The following is a 17,144-nucleotide window of genomic DNA, read 5'->3' on the forward strand; positions in this document are numbered from 1 at the left end:
GTGCACTGTTAAGGATTATAAAGAGTATGTTGCGGGTGCCAACAATCCTCCCAGCAAGTAACTCTATCAGCCTTCTCCTCATATAGAGCGACCCTTTTACTCATCCGCTGATAGCTTTTCAAGTATATCAGGGATGCTGTGGCATGTTGTTTTCTGATATGAAGACAGATCTAAGCTTAAAACTCACTTGTCTGTGGCTAGGAGACATCACAGGGCCTGTGATGGGAATTAGGTCATTCTCTAGGGGATTGTGTTTCTGGACTGGCTATTGCATACATTTGCTGCTTCTAGAGATTCAATGCAGGCTGATGACAGGTACTTAATAATGGCCAAGATCATGTGTTCTGAACACTGCAGCCATCTAAAATGGATGCAGAGTGTTAGATGAGATCGGCAGACAAAGGCCAATGCATATGATATATATTAATAGTATTTAAGGTCCGTTCACATTGTTAATTCGTCCAATGGTGGTTTAATGGAAAAAAAAAAGGAATGCAGATCTGAAATTTGTGGAGGAAGGAGCAGCACAGATAAGGTAAGTATTAGGGGGTAGGGAATGCGCTTTACAGAAACGCTGCAACTTTACCCTGAATGGACTGAAAATAGTCACCGAATGCGGCCCTTTGTCTGCCTATATCTGGCCCTTGGGTCATTATTCCTCCCACTGACGCCAACAATGGGAAACAATTCCTTCCACTGACACTAATAAGGGGGCATTATTCCTTCCCCTGATATAAACGATGGAGCACTATTCCTCCCACGAATACCAATGACGGGGCATTGTTTACTCCCATTGACACCAAGGCATTTTCTACTCACACTGAACAGACAGGCCCCCCCAAAGTCTGAAGTGCAGTAAACTGGCCCTTTGGTTAGAAAGTTTGGAGACCCCTACTTTAGATGATCTCACATTGCAGATATATAGTTATGAGGTTCAAGGCATAGGAATGCCTAGGCACAGTGTGCAATTATTTTTCAGGAGGAATCAAGACAAAAAGTAGATTTTTCAGGGTACTGCTTGGGTACAATTAATATGTTTAGACGTTCTCTATAACGTAGCAAATCTTTACTTTATGAGGACAGGTCAACCCTTCATGCAGCCCTTTCCAATGATTACAGAAACTGTTGCTAAATTTGAAACTTTCAGTGTATGGATAACTCAGTGGGGCATAAGTAGTGGACAAAAACTCTGCTTCTTTCTGTCCCCCTAGATCCAACTTTTCCTTCCTGTTGATAAGGGTTTAACTGCTGAGTTTTGACAGAAAGTAAAAATTTGCAGATAAGTAACAGCGCTGTCTAGTCTACTTGGGTTGCATATTTGTATATGTATCAGACTGTACAGTTACCAGTATGTTTAACCACGTGGGGGCCACCCCATGTACTTTTACTGTGGCAGGGCAGCCCCACTGCACTGGATCACATACATGTATGCAATCCAATATTTCCGGGTAGGGGGCTTTGCGCCACCTGATCTGTGCTGTCATTCGGTACAGCACAAGTCGGTCAGCAGGTCCCAGCCAGTGATTTATGGCCGGGACCCGCTGATCGGCTTAGCAAATCATAGTACCAAGCCCTGTGTTTACTAACACAGGGCTCTGTACACGGAGCAGTGACAGTACACTATGTTAGGCACATAGTTAACCCTTTGATTGCCGCTAGATGTTAACCCCTTCCCAGCCAGTGTCATTAGTACAGTGACCGTGTATAGTAATATCACTGTATTAGTGCCACTGGTGATGTCAGTGCTAGTGAGTTCCCACCCAGTGTCAGTTAGTGTCAGATTGCCCACTGCATTATCACAGTCCCACTATAAGTCACAGATCACCGCCATTACTAGTATAAAAATTACAGTATATATACCATTGTTTGTAGACACTCTAACTTTCACACAAACAAATCAATATACACTTATTGGGATTTTTTTTTTTACCAAAGACATGTAGCAGAATACATTTTGGCCTGATTTTTTTTCTTTTTTATTGGATATTTTATTGTGTATTTTATTTTGACCTACTACATGTGCATACCTCCCAACTTTTTGAGATGGGAACTAGGGACACCTATTAGCAAAAGTATTTAGGCATAGGACACACCCCCTGCTACTCCCCTTATTAAACAAAAAAATATTAGTTAAACCCACAAGTGTTGTTTTTTTTTTTTTTTTTTTTTATTCACTACCATTCCTTTATATTGGCTTTTGCAATGTACAAATGCAGCAATTTAGAAATTGGATAGAACGTTTAGCACTGGGAAACACTTTTTGAAAGCTAAATAGTGCATTTTATATACAACTATATAGATCAAATCAAAATGAGGGACAAATGAGGATAAAAGAGGGACAGAGCGACTTTGTTCCATATCAGGCACAGTTGGGTGCTATGCATGTGTGTTTGCTGGTTTATTTGTATTTACACATATTACCGGTAAGTCATATTTTGCTCATGATTTAAAAACATTTTTTATTTGATCCTTCTTTTTTTTTTTTTTTTTTCTCTTGATGATGTGGAAGTACGTATTGTTGTCTAAAGATAGAAAAAGTCAGTTTTTCGTGTTAAAGTTTGTTTTTGTTTATATGTTGTTACAGACGCCACCAATGAGAATGAAGCACGTGATAAAGTAAAAAGCAGCGAGAGAAACCAGTGTAATTTATTGCCTGGTAAGTGTATGCCTTGCTCAATTGCTTTTTTCTTATCAGGTCATGTGACCAGTTTAAATTAAATTGCAAGCATACTTTGTTTAAAACTGACATTTGAGCAATTCATTTATATATCTTTCATAGCCACATGGGATATAAATCTCTTTCTGTGTACCCAATGCCTTTGCAAACACAGACAAACTACAGGAGTGGGCGGATACAAGACCAGTCACCCTGTACAAAGAGAGGAGGCAGCAGTGACCGGTCAAAGTGCAAGGGCAAAGTGTAGGAGTTACATGCTGGATTGCTGCACAGACCTGGAAAAAAGTACATAAAGCACACCAAGATTGAACTAAGAATGCACATACCTCTTGTATTTAGAAAATAAAAAAAAAATATTCTCTATCTATATATAATTTATCTATTTATATATAATCTATCTCTTCTTGAAATAGAGGAAAGCCGCACCCAGTCTTCAACTAGTGCAGTGCAATCTGATCATCCCACCGACCGAATATAAGAAGAAAAGTACACAGGATTGCTGCACTTAAAATTTCTTTATTGAACTGGTAGTTCAAATATACATTGCATTACATGATGTGGAACTACATGCTTTCCATTTGGGGCTCACAAGCTTATGCCCTTCATCAGATTAAAAACACATCTAAAGTTCCAGTTACACACATGACTGTTTAAATACCTTCACCCTACACGTTTGGAATCAATTATGTGATCAATCAATTAATGCAGATTACATCCTTATCTTATACAGCGCTATCCCTGGCTCAATGTCCAACGAGCATCCAGCTCTGTCAGAGGCGAATAGTGGTTGTGGACTTATCCCTTATGCCATACACGGCGGCCTTTTTACTACACCCTCCTTCAGTGTCCAGACCCAGTCCCAGCCAACATACTCTCCTGGTGCCCAGCTCACCCCCTATACTGACACCAGCATCACCCAGCCTGTTACACCTGCCTCTTCTTTATATCAGCCATGGCCCAGACGAAACCCAAGTCAGATGCGGCTGCCAAACTGGACAAATATCGCAGAAATGAGAGACAACCTGGAGGATGATGGCAGAACAGCATCAGAGGGGAGAGAGATGGCAGGAGCAGATACGGCCAAGGTATTGGAGGCCATCTCTGCACTGCAAGCCACCCTTACAACTAAAATTGAGGAGGTGAAGGTGGATATCTCCCTGGTCCGACAGGACTTCATAAGCTCAAGGAATGGGTTAAGACCTCGGAGACCTGATTGGGGGAGGTAGAAGATGCGATCCCGCCATTACAGAATTTATCCGAGCGCATGCAGTACCAGATCAATCAACTCCTTGGAAAACAAGACGACATGGAGAACAGGCTCCGTAGGTGCAACCTTCGCTTTATTGGTCTGCCAGAAGGGACTGAGGGAAAAGACCCAACTACATTCCTAGAACAATTGCTGATCACAACGTATGGCAGAGAGGCCTTTTCAGCCACGTTTTGCTGTTGAAAGAGCGCACCGCATGCCCGCCAGACAGCCGCCACAGGGTGCCCCTCCACACTGTTTATTGCTAAACTGCTGAATTCCAAAGATCGTGACGCAGCACTACGCATGGCACTAGTGAAAGGCCATATACCCATTGGCAATGTCAAGGTGGCCATTTTCCCTGATTTTTCCACTGAAGTACAAAATCACAGACAAAGTTTTTTTTTTACTGAAGCCAAAAGGTGCCTGCACATCAAAAACCTTAAATATTCCATGCTGTTCCTTTCACGCCTTTGCGTAGAAGATGATGACCGCGCCATTTTCTTTGAAACTCCTGAAGACGCCATGGCCTGGCTAGAGAGCCGAGAAACCAACAGAAAAGCACATTATTAACCTACAATATACAGCACATGGCTGTACGCTGTAACCAGGGACCACAAACCTCTTTCTCTGCACTTTTTTCAGGTACTGTAGACTTCCTACCGGACCTCCATTTCAATTTTCTCGGTTTGACCGTCCCCTGCCCCCCACCATCCACTGTTGAGATGAAAAGGCCCCATCTTTCATATGCATCACCTGAAAAAATACATTATTCGGAGACCAACCCGCCTAACCATTAAGGACGCTCTAAAAACAACGCTACCTTGTCCAGGCGCTCGCAAGTGTACTCAAAAAGCTATGGTCGGACTACACAAAATATTTAGGCCGAGGCCGCAAACAGATTAAACATTCCCCTTTGCAAATGGAGGGCTACTACTAGGAATCACAGAAGTCTTACAATATGCGAGACTTATTCAGAGAAGTTACCCCCCCCCCCCCCCCTCTTTGCACTACCAGAGAGACCTGGACCGTGGGTATAGATTCAACTTGGAATCTGCCCCGCCATGCCACACAAGCCATACCACATTATGCCCTGCGTAGTTTGATTGCCCTTTTCTCGCAGGGCCCAGATCCAGGTTTTCTCTGTTACTGTTTTACTTGAATGAAGTGTTTGACTCACTTAACGCGCAAGTTTAATGTTTTTGTTATGGGAACATGCCTACACCAGTTGGGGTCGGTTTTGGGCTAGGTGGGAGGGAGGGGGATTGTTATATCAAAGTCCAATGCAACCAATGCAAATGCTATCATTTACAGAATGCAATGTTCAATATATTTCTACATGCTTTTCTATCTGGAGGACTTGCCTGCATGTATAGGGTGATGACCTCCTTTTGTGTGACATTATGGGTACTATATGATCAAACTCCTCTGTTATTTACATCACACTATACCATGGCCTCTCTGAAATTCTTAACTTGGAACGTTAGAGGATTACAAGACAAAGTTAAACGCACAGTAGTCGTATCCTTCATTAAAAAAAAACAAAGGGCAGAAATTATAGTCCTTGTTGAGATGCATATAGATGTCCGCCTACAGCTTGCCCTTAAACGCTCCTGGATTGGCTGGGCATATCATTCAGTCTATACCACAAACGCAAGAGGGGTGTCATTACTCATAACCAAGTCCCTGCACTTTGAATTGTGTGACCTGAGCTCAGACCCACAAGGTCGCTATGTTTTTATCCATGCTAAAATATATGGTGAACAGTTTCTACTAATGGCTTATTATATACCGCCTCCATTTTGCATGACAGTCTTGACGGAGGTACTCGACATTATGGCACAGCACCCGAAGATCCCAGCCATTTGGCTGGGAGACTTCAGTGCCACCCTAAACCCCGACCTGGACAGAGAACAACAACCTTCCTCGACTCCTAGGCCCTGTACATTCACCAGATTTGCCAGATTGATATCATCCTTCAATCTGGCTGACTCGTGGAGGACAAAACACTCAAACGCCAGAGCATACTCATGCTTCTCTTCCACCCACAACACAATGTCCTGCATAGACTTTATCCTCCTGTCACAGATACTAGTGCCTCGCCTACTAGACGTGGCCTTTTGCCCTAGATTACAAAATCTTCTTCAGTTTTACTCAAATTAGTTGATGCAAAAATGAATACACCCCACAACAAAAAAAAACATCTAGTATTTTGTATGACCTCCATGATAAGGACAGCACCAAGTCTTCTAGGCATGGAATGAACAAGTTGGTGACATATTGCAACATCTATCTTTTTCCATTCTTCAAGAACAACCTCTATTAGAATCTGGATGCTGGAAGGAAAGTGATGCTCAACTTGTCTCCCCATAGGTGTTTGATTGGGTTCAGATCAGGAGACATACTTGGTCACTGAATCACTTTCACCCTGTTCTTCAGAAATGCAGCAGTGGCCTTAGATGTGTTTTTTTGATTGTCATGTTGGAAAAGTGCACGACGACCAAGAGCACGGAGTGATGGTAGCATCTTCTCTTTCAATATAAGTTGTACCTGTTTATCTGCAGTGTTCTCTTCTTTACATCCAAAGTACAGAATTTATAAAGCTTGTCTGTGCTGTCAGAAAAAAGGGGATGGAGAGTTGAAGTTACACTCTGCAGAGCTCAGTGATGAGAGCTCTGAGAGCTGATTAGAGGGAAGAGAGACACCCCCTTAACACAGCATACAGGAACAGAGTTGAGGCTGTCAGTCAGCTGGCGGCCCATCCCCTGTCGCTTTTTTTCTCTTGGTGTCAAGAAGACTTGTCAGAAGTGATTCATGCTGATAGCAGAGGAATGGAGCAGCAGACAGAAATGACACTTAGTGCTCTTAATTGAGACAAATACACACTATAGAGGGATATACTTTGGACATATTTAATATCTGAGGTTTACAACTACTTTAAGCAAATAAGATTTTCACTGATGTGTAAGCTGTGTAATTAGCGGTTTGCCTGGACTTCCAATTTGACATTAGCAGTCTCTGTTCACATGGCAACGAGATTCCAGCTGTTATTTATCCACAGTAAAAAGCTAATGCCTGATTCTTGTTTGCAACATCCCCATTTCTCTTTGTTTTTCTTGTTTTTATTAATGGCATGTATTTGTTACCAATGAAACTTGCTTTTCTTAGGGGAATTTTACGTCACGCGGCACTCCAACCTCTCAGAATGTCATGTGGTTTTTCATCTTTGTGTGGACGACAATGTGAGAAATGGGAATATAACAGCCCGGGATCCAGCCATTATGGGCCTGAGAAACATCTTAAAAGTGTGCTGCACCCACGATATTACCACTATCAACATCCCTTTGCTGCTCGTCCATGAAATGTCTGAGGTAAGAGGCCGCATAATGCAAAGTTGTCCAACACAAGTCCGACTTTATTATCTTCTAATATCAATGCTTTTGCCCGTTCAGTGTGCTAAAGATCAAAACGGATTACCGAAAAAAAATTTAAAGCACAACTTCTGGCAATTTTATTAGTTGCCCAGCAAGGATTTAAAAACCTAAAAGCAGCTCTGCCTGAAATACCGGCCTCCTCTCCAGGACTGTTCCTGCAGTAATTAAAGTGGATGTAAACACAATTTTTGTTTATTTTTTTATATCATACTGTAGAGTATAAGATTTCCTATCATTTAAGCCCAGTCTTGCCAGACAGAGTTAATCCATCTCCCACAATCCTCTTTCTTTCTCGAACATCACGGGACACAGAGCCACAGTAATTACTGATGGGTTATATATGTATCACTGGTGATTGGACACTGGCACACCCTATCAGGAAGTTCAACCCCCTATATAATCCCTCCCCCTTGCAGGGATACCTCAGTTTTTACGCCAGTGTCTTAGGTGATGGACGTGTAAAGATGTCCTGTGCTGAGCTCCAAAGGGAATATCCTAGGATCCATTCAAAGTGTCTTTTCATGGCCGAATTGAATGGTACCCGGGCCTCGTGTCCGAAGAAACGAGGTTTTACCCGTAATGCTTCTCTTTTTAGAGAGCTGGACCCCGCAGATCAGAAAATGGCTTTAAACTTCCTAATTTCTGGCGGGGTGCTTTACGGTCCCAGAACTGTTGGATCCCCCTATTCGTAGGGGGCCCCAGTCTCTGACGGTTTTTTCAAACGGAGCCCACGGTGAGAGGTGAAGATTGGGTCTGTGTAAACAGCACCCTGCGGCTGGATAAGGTAAGAGGAGATTCCACAGAATTTTTGAGTTCTAGTGGCTTTTCTCCTTTAAGGTAAATGCATGCTATGCCTATTGTGACCACCGGGGGCTGCCAAGAGCACAAACCTGCACATGCTGACTGTCTGTCTCAGGTGTTTTCATCGCTGATTATGTCCCAGCGTCTCAAGCAGGCTGCAAACAGGTAAGGTGGAAGGGGGGATTTCCCATGTTTGAATGTTCCCCCCCCAGGCTAGAGAGGGGCCACAGGGGTCTAGAAAGTGGTTATACCACCCGGGCTCTGCGGCCTAATGGCCACCATCTCTGAAGATAGCCGTTCAGGCAGATCTTGTTACCAGCCTCCCTCCCTCCCCACTATCCATCCCCAGCCTTTCTCCAGAAGCATGACAGGAGAGTCGGCAGTGCGGGAAGCGCTCGTTTTTTTCAAAACTCGAGGGGGGGGGCGGTAGAGGAGGGGGGCGGGACGTCAGCACAGAGTGCTTAGACTCCCACTCAGGCCAGCTGCAGGCTATTAAAGGCACTCTGTACAGGTGCACTCAGCCTTCTGAGAGACACCGAGCTGACAGTCGCATGTAAGGTGGGACACAGGCATTCTCCTAGGCAGCATTTACTGAAGTAACACCAGACTGAGCATTGGGTAGCAAGGCTTTTAGCCAGACTACATCGCTCAGCGGGCAGTGTTCATTTGTATACCTCACACCTTGTTGCTTTGCACTATGGGTAGAAGAGGTTCAAGCACCCCAGGAACCAGAGACACTAGGGGATCTCGTTCAGGTTCTGAGGGCCCCCTGTCGGCAGCATCCTCCCCCCCTAAAGATGGGCCAGGGACGGCTAGCCGGGGAGAGCCATCGGGGTCAGGGGCTACACCTGCTTCTGGCACTTCAGCCCCTGTATATATTACACAAGAGGTTTTTTCCTCAACAATTAATGGTCTAGAGGAAAGATTAATGGCCGTGATTACGTCTTCACTCAGTGGAAGAAAACGCACTAGGCTTTCCTCTGTTCCACAAGACCCTCAGACAGAGGAGCTCTGGGATAAAGGAGATGAATCCCTTTCAGAGGTTCAGGATGGGACAGATGATTCCTCCTCGGGGGAATCAGGTGGAGAGGGACCCTCTGCGACTTCCCAAGAGGAGAAAGTCTTAGTGCAGATCCTCACTGGATTGGTCCGCTCCACATTTAAGTTGCCCATACCTGAAACTGCTAAAGAATCCTCTTCTGCTTTGGGGTCACTGAAACCTTTCCAAGCAGCACATGCTTTTCCTGTTCATACTTTACTTGAAAAGCTCATTTATTCTGAGTGGGATCACCCAGACAAACGTTTTTTTCCGCCGAGAAAGTTTTCAACACTTTATCCGATGGAAGAAAAGTTTATTAAAATGTGGGGAATACCGGCTATTGATGCCACCATTTCCTCCGTAAATAATAGCCTGACTTGTCCTGTAGACAATGCTCAGATGCTCAGGGATCCTGTAGATAAAAGGATGGAATCCCTATTGAAGGATGTTTTCTCCTTAGCAGGATCAGTGGCCCAACCTGCAGTAGCAGCGATTGGAGTCTGTCAATACTTAAGAGACCATGTTAAGCAGGTCATCAAAGTATTACCTGAACAGCAGGCCCAGGGGTTTGCTAACCTTCCAGCGGCCTTATGCTTTGTGGTTGATGACATTAGAGATTCTATCGTGCAAACCTCCCGTCTTTCACTGGGGTTGGTGCATATACGTAGAATCCTATGGTTGGAAAATTGGTCAGCAGAAGCACCATGTAAGAAGCTACTGGCTGGGTTTCCATTTCGTGGTGCAAGGTTGTTTGGAGAGGACTTGGATAACTATATCAAGAGAATCTCTTGTGGGAAAAGCACTCTCTTACCTGTCAAGAAGAAGAGTAAGCGTCCCTCTTTCAAACGGACTCTTTCCCCAGCGCCGGGGGCTTCAGCCTCCAGGCAGTCTCGATGGCCGCCTCCATTGGGGTCCAGAGACAAGAGTCAATCCCAGGGACAAAAGAAGTCCTGGGGAAAGAAGCCTACTAGGCAAAACACTAAGACCTCTGCATGAGGGGGCGCCCCCGCTCACTCGAGTGGGGGAAGACTGCGACAGTTCTCAGAGCTCTGGCAGGAGGACTTCCAGGACAGATGGGTAATCTCCACGGTAACCTTAGGGTACAAGCTGGAGTTTCAGGAATTCCCTTCCCCTCGGTTCCTCAGATCAAATGTTCCCAGAGACCCAGAGAAGAAGCAGTCGCTCCTTCTAGCGTTAGAGCGACTTTTGTCGCAGGAGGTCATTATGATAGTTCCCGCAAAGGACCAGGGATTGGGCTTCTATTCCAACCTTTTTACGGTCCAAAAGCCAAATGGGGATGTCAGGCCCATTCTGGACTTAAGGGATCTGAACCGATTCCTAAGGATTCAATCCTTCCGCATGGAATCAATTCGAACAGTAGTTCCCACCCTGCAGGGAGGAGAATTTCTGGCATCAATAGACATCAGAGATGCATATCTGCATGTGCCCATTTTTCCTGCTCGTCAGAAGTTTCTGCGCTTCGAGGTAGGAGGGCGCCATTTCCAGTTTGTGGCTCTGCCTTTCGGGATAGCCACTGCACCTCGAGTGTTCACAAAGATCTTGGCTCCTCCTCTGGCCAGATTAAGGGCTCAGGGTATAGCTGTCATAGCATACCTAGACGACCTGCTCTTGATAGACCGGTCGGTAGCCTCTTTGAATGGAAACTTGAGGACCACGGTCAGGTATCTAGAACACCTGGGTTGGATCCTCAACTTAGAAAAGTCTTTCCTAAAACCAGTAAGAAGACTGGAGTATTTAGGTCTGATTATAGATACAAGCCAGGAGAAAATATTTCTACCCCAGGCAAAGATCACTGCTTTGAGAGAGCTGATTCTGACAGTAAGGACCAAGAAGGGTCCCTCAGTCCGCCTTTGTATGAGGCTACTAGGGAAGATGGTGTCTTCATTCGAAACAGTTCCCTATGCTCAGTTTCACTCAAGAATGCTGCAACACAGTATTCTGTCGACCTGGAACAAGAAGGTTCAGGCATTAGACTTTCCGATGCACCTGTCGCATGCGGTGCGTCAGAGCCTCAATTGGTGGCTCATACCCGAAAACCTGCAGAAGGGGAAATCCTTTCTACCGGTTACCTGGACGGTGGTAACAACAGATGCCAGTCTGTCAGGTTGGGGAGCAGTTCTGGAACAGGCTGCGGTCCAAGGGGTATGGTCCAAGACAGAGAGGACCTTACCCATCAACATTCTGGAGATCCGGGCGATACATCTAGCTCTAAAGGCCTGGACTATCAGGCTACAGGGTTGTCCGGTCAGGATCCAGTCCGACAATGCCACAGCAGTGGCTTATGTCAATCATCAGGGAGGCACCCGGAGCCGAGCTGCTCAAAAAGAGGTGAACCAGATCTTAGTCTGGGCAGAGATGCATGTGCCATGCATATCGGCAGTTTTCATCCCGGGAATAGAGAATTGGCAGGCGGACTATCTAAGTCGCCAGCAGTTACTTCCAGGGGAATGGTCTCTGCATCCCGACGTCTTTTGGGCCATATGCCAAAGATGGGGGGTTCCAGATGTAGATCTCTTTGCATCCCGATTCAACAAAAAGAGTCAGATTTATGGCAAGGACAAAAGATCCTCTTGCATGCGGGACGGATGCGTTGGTGATTCCGTGGCATCGGTTCTCACTGATTTACGCATTCCCGCCTATTCTGCTACTACCACGACTCCTTTGCAGGATCAGGCAGGAAAGGAAGTCGGTACTTCTGGTGGCCCCCGCTTGGCCCAGAAGGACTTGGTATGCAGAAATAGTAAGGATGACGGTAGGTTCCCCGTGGACACTACCGGAACGCCCAGACCTGTTATCTCAAGGTCCAGTGTTCCATCCTGCCTTACAAACGCTAAATTTGACGGTTTGGCTATTGAGACCCACGTTCTGAAGAGTCGTGGGCTCTCAGGTCCTGTCATATCTACCTTGATTAATGCAAGGAAGCCAGCTTCCAGGATGATTTATCATAGAGTCTGGAAGGCTTATATAACCTGGTGTGAATCCAGAGGTTGGCATCCCAGGAAATATGTCATAGGTAGAATCCTTGATTTTCTACAGATGGGATTAGAGATGAAGCTGGCCTTGAGTACCATCAAGGGCCAGGTCTCTGCTTTATCAGTATTATTTCAGCGGCCACTTGCTTCGCATTCTTTGGTCCGAAACTTTATGCACTGGGTGATGCGTCTTAATCCTCCGGTTAAAGCGCCCCTAAACCCCTGGGACTTGAATTTGGTCCTGGCTGTGTTACAGAAACAGCCTTTTGAACCAATAAGTCAGATTCCTTTGGTCTTGTTGACAAGGAAATTAATTTTTCTGGTGGCCATCTCTTCTGCTAGAAGAGTATCAGAATTAGCAGCTCTTTCCTGTAAGGAGCCTTATTTGATTATACACAAGGATAGAGTGGTACTACGCCCTCATCCTAGTTTTTTACCGAAGGTGGTTTCTGATTTTCATTTAAACCAAGACATTGTTCTACCTTCCTTTTTTCCAGATCCCTGTTCTCCGGAAGAGAGATCTCTACATTCGTTGGATGTAGTAAGAGCAGTTAAGGCCTATCTAGGGGCAACTGCTCAGATCCGCAAGACGGATGTTTTGTTTGTGCTGCCAGAGGGTCCCAATAGAGGACAGGCAGCGTCAAAAGCTACCATTTCTAAATGGATTCGACAGTTGATCATTCAAGCTTACGGTTTGAGACAGAAGATTCCTCCGTTTCAGATCAGGGCACATTCCACAAGGGCTATTGGTGCTTCTTGGACAGTGCATCACCAGGCCTCTATGGCTCAAATCTGCAAGGCCGCAACCTGGTCTTCAGTTCTTACATTCACCAGATTCTATCAGGTGGATGTGAGAAGGCATGAAGATATCGCCTTTGGGCGTAGTGTGCTGCAGGCAGCGGTACAGGGTCCTCAGGTCTGATTGCACCCTACTTGGTCGTGGTTCCCCCCCTCAGGTAGCATTGCTCTGGGACATCCCATCAGTAATTACTGTGGCTCTGTGTCCCGTGATGTTCGAGAAAGAAAATAGGATTTTTTAAAACCGCTTACCTGTAAAATCCTTTTCTTTCGAAGGACATCACGGGACACAGCGGTCCCGCCCCTCTTCTAATACACTATATTGCTTGGCTACAAAACTGAGGTATCCCTGCAAGGGGGAGGGATTATATAGGGGGTTGAACTTCCTGATAGTGTGTGCCAGTGTCCAATCACCAGTGATACCTATATAACCCATCAGTAATTACTGTGGCTCTGTGTCCTGTGATGTCCTTCGAAAGAAAAGGATTTTACAGGTAAGCTGTTTTAAAAAATCCTATTTTTATTGTTCAGTGAGATAAATCTTGACAAACTGAGAAAATCTTTGTCAAATCCTCCCCCTTGCTGTGAGTGACAGGTGATTTACATATCTCGTGCACCAGCCTAAGACACATGCATTATTTTTTAATTCCCTCCCGCTCCTTTCTTCAGCAGCTCTGAAGAAACCTCAGCTTGATTTAGCATGCTGAAGTCATGTGGTTACTTTCCTGTCTTTTCACTGGATGTTAGAGATCATAGCAGAAGTTCAGTGTTAGAAATACACAGGAGAAAATGCATATTGACAAGGGGAGTGTAGAGGTGTAGAGGTGGGCGGGGAGTCTACTGACATCACAACTCCACCCACCGAGCTCCAGACAACAGACCCACCCACAGAATATGCAGATTTTCTGCTCTCATAACAGACAGAGGGGAGACATTTGACAGGTAAAGATACATGCAGGAGGCATGTATATCCTTATAGATAACCCCTATGGCAGTAGTTTAGAAAGGATGACATTGGGTTTACATCCACTTTAATTTTGACTACTAGATGTCCTCGATCTCCTGGGTTGATGGTTTCCCAGCGTTATTCAAACCTGGAAGACTGAGGACAGTCTGTGAATGCAGTGCTCTTAATTCACATAAAATGATGCGGATAGCTGCTCTGGCATCATCACATCAACACCACACTCTGCATAACAGAGTACTGCCACTCGAAAAGATTTGAAAGAACCCTGTCTGCTACGTGACCAAAAAAAAATACAGCAGGGCGGAAGGGGGCAGTTGGAGGGGGGGCGGGAGCACTGGAGGGCGTAAGTAGTCCAGCTATAGACCGAAATCACATTTCTGTCTATGCCTCAGTGAAGAAGCCACCTCCCTACCGGATTGCACGTTTTAAAGTGATTGTAAGGCTTTGTTTTTTGTTTTTAAATAACAATCATGTCATACTTTCCTCCACTGTGCAGTTTGTTTTGCACAGAGTGGCCCCTATCCTCGACTTCTGGGGTCCCCTGGCAGTGCTGGTAGCTCCTCCCCGCATAGTATAACCCCCTAGGAGAAGCGCTCTCCCAGGTGGTTACCTTTGCGGGCGCGCTCCTGAGTCCAGCATTTGCGTCCATAAATGCAGAATGCCAGACTTGGCCACACGGGCGCTGGGAGGCCGGTCAGTGACAGAAGTTTTTTCACCTTAATGCATAGGATGCGAGGGTATACAACTCATTTAATGACTGCCTTTATAGCGTGTGTGTGTATAAAATGGAAAATTTACTATCAAATACTTACCATAACTTTTCTTTCCTGATGGACTCCATCGCAGCATACGTTTGGGTAGCCCTCACTCCTACCCCATAGGACCCCACTCCCATAAATTTTCAGGCTGAGCTAGAGGCCACGTTCCGTAACTAGCCTACTCATGACTCTGGGAGAGAACTCCTGCTGCCATGGAGTGCATCGGGAAAGGAAAAGTATTTGATAGTAAATTTTCAGTTTTCCTGACAGACTTCCATAGCAGCATACGTTTGAGAACTAACTAGTCCAAAAAACAAGGGTGGGATGTCGGAAAAGTAGGTTTTCAATCCTAGCCAACAGTAACCCTATGGATAGATTATAACAGCATAAGGCAGTTAGCTACACCCCACAATGAGCCAGAACAGCTTTAATGGAAGACATGTCATCCTCCTACCACTATTCCTGGCACCCTTTCACAGGGAGCCCACGAAGCCTACACACTCCTGGATGAGTGTGTGGTGACTGCTTCTGTAGGAACCAAGCCCTAAGCTTTATAAGCCTAATCGCTAGCTGGAATGACCCATCTGGATTCTGGATGATATCCCCGTCCCGCTGGTTCTGCTAGAGAGAGTCGGAAATATGTTCTTAGACTCTGAGCAGAGCTGTAGCTTGAGAGCATGCTCGAAGTATCCCAATATCCATGGCATGGAACCAGTTATGAAAAACAAAACATTAACTGCGCTTGTGACAAATGGTGATCAAAAATACAGCTGCTCCACTCTAGTGAGATATTACACAAAACAGAATACAAAATAAAATGTGTTGCGCTAAATGAAAACAAAATATCAAAGTGAGTCCAAGAGTCACGGACAGCAGGCACTCCTTGAGAAGGAAGTTTTTATTACAGATATGCCTAATATTTCTTCAATCCTGGTACGCTATTTGGTGCTACGATTGGTTTGAGAGGATTTGTTGTTTTTCCAACTGGCTATTTGGAGCTGTATCTCCTGCGTACCCTATGTGGATGCCTTAATGGAGTTGGAGTATCCTATACACAAGAGCCCTTGTTGACCTCCCGTAATAGGGGGTCAATGCTCTCTGGTAAGAGCACATCTTTATCATTGGTGGTGGTTCGTGCACAAGGTGGAGGCAGTTGGTGACACAACAGTCAAGAATTTGTTCACGTCTCATGTCACATTGGTGACTCTTGGCCTCACTTTGATGTCTTGTTTTTTTGTCTTTGTTTTCATTTAGCGCACCATATTTTATTTTGTATGGACTTGTTGGTCCAGCATATAAGAGGAACAAATCTTTGTAATCATAGAATGGAGCTGTAAGTCGCCAAAGGATTCTCCTTAGCCTAAAGCTTGGATCTTGGCAAACTTCCTGGCTGAAGAGATAGCCCTTAGAGTGCATGTCTTCATAGCTCAGTCTTTACCGAAGCTGGACTGCAAAGAGATCTGGAGCCGGCAAGGAAGTCCAGAGCAAGTGGTAAACCCCACCTAGAGAGTCTTGGCTCTCCTCTGAGTCTCAGATGCAGCCCCCCATCAAAATACTGGATGAGTAAGGGATAGTCTACCCATGAGACATTGGCTATGACAGGGACTGCAGAGATCTGCCCTCTAAGAGAGCTTTAAGATCAGTTGAAGCCTGGAATGCACCTGACCAGGGGACTGAAGCAAAGAAAACAAAGCAGTCCAAACTAAACAAGCTCTATTCAAATCCTTTTGTAGGATTTATAGATATTAGCTTAGAGAAACAGACAAGCCTGATCAGTCTCTCCCTGCCAGGAGGAGAAACTGGAAGGGATGAACAAGGGAAATATTGCTCTCTACGACAGAAGGAAAAAGGACTTCAATCCTATACCCCGGTATCAAAGGCAGGAACTAAGGGCTGTTTGCCTGATAGGGAATTACTGTAAAAATTGCCACGGTCTTTAGCAACAGACCCCCCCCCCCCCAAAAAAAAACTGTATATGGATCGAACTGGAAAGCATATAGCTTGTGAGACCTTTCCTGATCTGACACAGCGTCTGCATAACAGGGCTTGGCCCAGGCCCCTAGGGAAAAGCTTTCCAGATTGTTACCAGATATTGCTCTGAAATCTTGTCGAGATAAAATCCACTTGGAGGAACCTGGATGTAGGAACCACTTATTGCCCAATTGGGCCACAGAATATGGATTCTTTCCAGAATTTCCATATAGACTCAAAAGAGATAAGGAAGATCCTACTCCACCCAGACAACAGGCATCTCTACCTCTTCTCAGTGGACTGACCCTGCATTTTCTGACCTGCCCCCTGATGTAGGACACCACTGAGATGTTTAGCCTCACTTGAGACTAAAAAGCCTGCTGTCAGGTGACAAAAGGCCAAGGGGCATGAAAGAGCTGGCCAGAATACCAGAATGTTTAAACTAACTTCCCAACTGGGG

The 17,144-nt window shown here is 45.3% G+C and overlaps 1 protein-coding gene across 2 annotated transcripts in view; it reads left to right on the forward strand.

The window, feature by feature from the left end:
- FERRY3 (FERRY endosomal RAB5 effector complex subunit 3) overlaps positions 1-17,144 on the forward strand; it is a 120,870-nt gene that overhangs the window by 68,513 nt on the left and 35,213 nt on the right. For both annotated transcript variants that reach the window (XM_073621248.1, XM_073621247.1), the window contains exons 10-11: positions 2,585-2,656; positions 7,092-7,294. In XM_073621248.1, coding sequence (XP_073477349.1) covers positions 2,585-2,656; positions 7,092-7,294 — 275 coding nt within the window. The remainder of the gene's footprint in view (positions 1-2,584; positions 2,657-7,091; positions 7,295-17,144) is intronic.

The sequence above is a fragment of the Aquarana catesbeiana genome, linkage group LG03 (assembly GCF_042186555.1).
Source record: "Aquarana catesbeiana isolate 2022-GZ linkage group LG03, ASM4218655v1, whole genome shotgun sequence".
NCBI lineage: Eukaryota > Metazoa > Chordata > Amphibia > Anura > Ranidae > Aquarana > Aquarana catesbeiana.